Source organism: Aplysia californica, unplaced genomic scaffold, assembly GCF_000002075.1.
Source record: "Aplysia californica isolate F4 #8 unplaced genomic scaffold, AplCal3.0 scaffold00240, whole genome shotgun sequence".
Lineage (NCBI taxonomy): Eukaryota > Metazoa > Mollusca > Gastropoda > Aplysiida > Aplysiidae > Aplysia > Aplysia californica.
This window is the reverse complement of record NW_004797510.1, coordinates 1,035,630-1,040,684: the sequence shown is the minus strand read 5'-3', so window position 1 is coordinate 1,040,684 and position 5,055 is coordinate 1,035,630. Positions and strand designations below refer to the sequence as shown.

General features: G+C 39.9%; 1 protein-coding gene across 1 annotated transcript; it reads left to right on the top strand.

Annotated features, from left to right (window-relative positions):
• The first annotated feature begins 265 nt into the window (after positions 1–265).
• Positions 266–4,833, top strand: LOC101860175 (proline-rich extensin-like protein EPR1). Its single transcript, XM_005100225.3, has 5 exons — positions 266–928; positions 1,942–2,184; positions 3,193–3,801; positions 4,279–4,389; positions 4,792–4,833. Exons 1-5 carry the CDS (start codon positions 917–919, stop codon positions 4,831–4,833), a joined length of 1,017 nt encoding a protein of 338 aa, XP_005100282.2. The 5' UTR covers positions 266–916.
• The last annotated feature ends 222 nt before the right edge of the window (positions 4,834–5,055 follow it).

Sequence of the window (5,055 nt, the reverse complement as noted above, 5' to 3'; positions counted from 1 at the left end):
CAAAGCCAACATTGCCCTCTAACTCTGAAATAATCACGATTTGAACAACTTCAAGCGAGGGGCAAAATGGCAGCCGATAGAAATGTGACGCCACCAGTCTACCTCTCCAAAGTCCCGCTATGAAGATTGAGAGGTGGATATAGGTCAGTCACATAACTGCATCCACTGCCCACGGCAGCTACAGGTCAAGCCTTTGTGTCCAGCTTCTAAACAACCATGTGGTTGGCGGGTGCTCTGTTGTGGATTCTTATTTCTTTTGTTTAAAAATCAAACTTCTATCATACTCAATTCTCGTCCTTCTTTCCTTCGTATGTTAAACTCTAGTAGGTAAAATTTCTAACCTTGGCCACTTATATAACTATTTGTGTTGCATGTTCCGTAAAACTCTTACTAAAACTAAACAGAACCGGCAATTCGACACGGGATGGGCACATGCACATAAGCCCCGCCCTCCACAGCGGGTTATCCAATCACTACGCACACTGCACACGGCGTGCCTCGTGTCATAGCAGCAAGAAAGAGCCCAAGAAGCCATTTTCTAACGTTTCTGTTGAAAATAATCTTCGCTTGTAGGGAATATTCGTTTGATTGTGTACTTCTGAATAATTCTTATGTGCATTTGAATATTTCTTGTGTTCATTGGAAGAGTTTGGAACATTTTCTGTGTGGGGAAAAAGTGTGATCTTTGGTCTCCTTAAACAAGGGAAACCTGTATTGAACTGTGCGCTGCAAGACGTTTGTTATACAACTTGTTTGTTAAATCTTGATGTCTGCTCTCTTGTTGACCAATTCTGCTTGGTAAACCTGATTTCTTTTAAAATACAAACAATTGTCTGAATTGTATCACATTACTAAGTTGTCCAAATCAAGAAAACGTATTCCAAGTGTTGGACAAAGAGAGTATGTCACACATCACATGATGTCTAACGTGAGTATATTATTATGAGGAATGAGAAAAAATATCATCTTCTTCTTCTTCTTCTTCTTCATTCACCACTATTTTTTCTGCTTGGATGTTGTTGTTTTTAAAAAAGGAAGTGTGTATGCTATGCTCGTCAAGATGACTTGTTACACTGCGGTGTAGTCGCTTGTTCAACATAATAATGACGTCAAGTGCACGTTTCTCAGTCTTCTTCCGATGGTCAGGCATATCGTTCCAGAGCCTAAATAGCAGAATAATAGTAGAAGAGAAGAAACAGAATAGTCATGAGGATGCAATAATTATAATTTGTAAAATTGTAAGCTAGGTTTTATCGACCCGTGCGAGTATTTTCCACTCATAGGTTGCTGTTTTCCCTACCCGTTTTTTACAAGTACAAAGAAAGCACTGGAATTTGAATAAAAAATGTCTACCATTACCAGACTATGGTCAAGTTTTGTCCATGAAACAACTTTCACTCTAAGTCATAAACTTCGTAGTGGTTGGCGGGTGCTCTGGTGTGGTTTGCTCCTTCATTCCTGTTAAACATCTAACGTCCTTATCTCTCCTTCTTTTTGTGTTTGTTACTCTTTTATAACACTTCTAGTCTTCGGCACTTCAATTTTTTATGTCGATTTTTTAAAGGCCCCATCGGCACAATCTCGATCATTTAGGAAGAGAGCTTCTGACCCTACCCATCAGAGCCAACTCAGGCTGAGAGGGATACAACATCCCAGCAGAAAGACCGAGACACTCAATAAAAATTTCTACGAGCAACCTTAGTTGACCTAAACAAACAAAACAACCATTGAAGTGACCTACGGTTAAGGAGGATTTTTTTTCTTTTGTCATCGTCTTTGTAGTACTTGTGGTTGTTGTTTTATTATCTTTGTTGTGGTCGTTGTTTTTGTTGTCTTTGTTGTTGTGGTTGTTTTTGTTTTCTTTTTGCTTGTCTTTGTTGTTGTTATTATTGTTGTTGCTTTGTTTTGTAAATATATTTTTGTTTTGTTTTTAACCAACAGGCCCAACCAAAGCATCGCCGAAAAGGCACTCCAAGATGGTCGAAAAAAATGAAGAAGAAAGCGGTGCTCAGAGGAGTGGTGGATAAACTATGGGAGAGGCAGGAGAGATTGACAGAAGAGAGGAAAGAAAACCAGGTGGAATGGACAGAGGGGAACGGAGAGCCTGTACCGGGGACCAAGTGGCAGAGAGAGAACAATCTGGAGGAGATTAAGATGTACGCAGAGAGAGCCGACTACTCTTTGGTAACACATCGCCTTGTTGTTTTTTTGTTGGGGGGGGGGGGTTGTTTGTTTTGGTGTGTGTGTGTGTGTGTGTGTGTGTGTGTATGTGTGTCTGTGTTCATTTGTTGCGTTCTATAAGACACCACTTTCTTTGTATATTGTTTTGTTTGTTTTAATGGGCCAACTAGTTAGTAAAGAACTTTATTAATTCTTTACTATTTTTGCTGTTGTATTTGTTTGCATAACTTGGCATTTTACCTAAAAATTAAAAAACCCCAAAGAAACCCCCAAACACTTTAAAAAACGACCCCAACCAAACAACACTTAATTGGTTGTTTTTGTTTGTTTGTGTTTGTCAGTTTGACAAAGCGGTTGACTACTCTGTGGAAATAGAAGAACTTTGTTTATTTGTTTGTTTTGTTTTGGTTGTTTTTTTTATCATACAGGAAGCACACAAAAACAATAACTGTCTAATAGATAAATGAAAATATAAGACAGAAAGAGATGTAGACATGGCGCCTACTCTTTGGTAACACATTGCTCTTTTTCTTTTTTTTTTGGGGGGGGGGGGGGGGTTTTTTTTGTGTGTGTTTATTTGTTCGTTTCTATAAGACACCGCTTTGTTTGTATATTGTTTTGTTTGTTTTAATGGGCCAACTGTTTAGTAAAAACAGCACTTTATTAATTGTTTACAATTTTTGCTGCTGTATTTGTTTGCACAACTTAGCATAAAAAACAACAATAAACAATCAAACAAAAAAACAGCAAACAACAGCATTTTATATTGATTGATTTTTGTTCCCGTATTTTGTGTGTTTTGTTTGTTTGATAAAGCGGTTTACTAGCCTTTGGTAAAAGAAGAACTTGGTTTATAATTTTTTTAGTTTGTTTTGTTTGTGATATTTATGGTACAGTGAAGCACGTGAAAACAATAACTGTCAATAGGGAAATGAAATGGTAAAACAGAGAGAAACCCCCACCCTTTTTACAAGGACCTTCTGGATAATACTTATGCGTTTCTGATTCCAGGAATGTGACCAACAAGCAGAAAAACAAGACGCGAACAAGAAAAACCAAACGACCAACCCTGCCAAACACCGGAGAAAGGGAGAGAAACCCTCCCGTGTGACAACCCCAAATGTCGCTGCCCTGTACGGCCCTGGAGTACCTCCCCCTGACAAACGCCAAAAACAAGGACCTCCGACCCACCAGTCATCGGCCGACCCCAGCGACCTGGAGATCCGACCTCCCCCCAGCTCGGAGGTCCCACCTACCCCCAAACTAGCGGTGTCTACCCTACCTCCCCCCAGCTCGGAAGTCCCACCTACCCCCAAACTAGCGGTGTTTACCCTACCTCCCCCCAGCTCGGAAGTCCCACCTACCTCCAAACCCTCCCGTGTGACAACCCCAACTGTCGCTGCCATGTACGGCCCTGGAGTATATCCCCGTGACAAACGCCAAAAACAAGGACCTCCGACCCACCAGTCATCGGCCGACCCCATCGACCGGGAGATCCGACCTCCCTCCAGCTCGGAGGTCCCACCTACCCCCAAACTAGCGGTGTCTACCCTACCTCCCCCAAGCTCGGAAGTCCCACCTACCCCCAAACTAGCCAAGGCAATCTCATCTTCCCCCGAGGTAAGTAACCCGAATGGCCAACATTTTGAAGATTTTCAAACCTGACAGGTAATGAAAAGCAAAGTGACCCAACAACCCACCCCCAGCTTTTTTGTGTGTCCCTCTAAGAAACATACAAACGAACAAACAAACAACCAACCAAACAAACAAACAAAACTCCAATCAATCAACCATATAGTCAATCCACTCGCCATCTACCCTCGATAATGAAAAAAACAAACCTAACTTATTTTTAAAGTCCTAATAAACCTATTCCTCTTTTTTTTAAAGCAAAAACAAAAACCCGCCTCTCCCTCTTAATTATGATAATATAATTTTTTTTTAAATTAAAAAAAACACAAAAACTTGTTATGTCCACCCCTGCCACCCCCAGCCCAGCCCCAGTAAGAAAATCCTTTAATTCACCTGTATGTAACTATGTAACTATTTGGTATCTCCCCCCCCTCTCTCCCCTCTCCCCCCTTTTCCTCCCAACAGTCACACGCCCCAACAACAGCGACAACAGACTGGGTCCATCCGGAGGAAAATCTCAGTGATGTCATCAGCCGACGGGAAGTGTCGTCCACCCCTCCTCCCTTGGACAAGAAGGTAAAGCAGAGAGATTCGAAGTTTGTTATGTACACGTGGAAAGAAAGAAGTAAACAAGAACAGAGATGCAGGAAGAAAAACATCATTTTAAAAATATATACGTATAAAAAAATAACAACAATATTAATAATAATAATAATAATGATAATGATGATATTAATAATAATACAATAATGATTATAATAATAATAATTTTAAAAAGTGATAATAATAATACAAAAAATAATACATTATACAATAGAAATAAAAATAACAATAATAATAATAATAATAATAATAATAATAATAACAAGGAGAAAATCGTTAGAGGATGTGTTAGTCGACAAGTTTTCTTTCCATCAACCAAACAACCAGGTATAGGTACAGGGACAAACTTGTCCACAATCTACTCTCACTTGTCAGAGTTACTCCAAACGGAGGCGGGCTGCTGCCGTAGAAATGTAAGCAACTTAAGATAAACATTCCTTGACAAAATCAATTTAAGAAAAAAAGTCAACAAAAGTTTCCTCTCCAACAAACAGCCACAGAGTCATCTGAAAGTCCACACGTGGAAGAATTGTTCCCTAAGGAGGCGAGCTGCTGCCGTATAATAAGTAACCTTCGAGAAAACTTCGTTAACAAAATCAAGCAAAACAAAACAACGTTTGAAGTGAGCTACGGTTAAGG

Coding starts and splice junctions, on each gene's coding strand:
- LOC101860175 (XM_005100225.3), top strand. Junction 2,185..3,192: donor AGAGAGCCGACTACTCTTTG/GTAACACATCGC, acceptor TTCTGATTCCAG/GAATGTGACCAACAAGCAGA. Junction 4,390..4,791: donor CTCCTCCCTTGGACAAGAAG/GTAAAGCAGAGA, acceptor CTCACTTGTCAG/AGTTACTCCAAACGGAGGCG.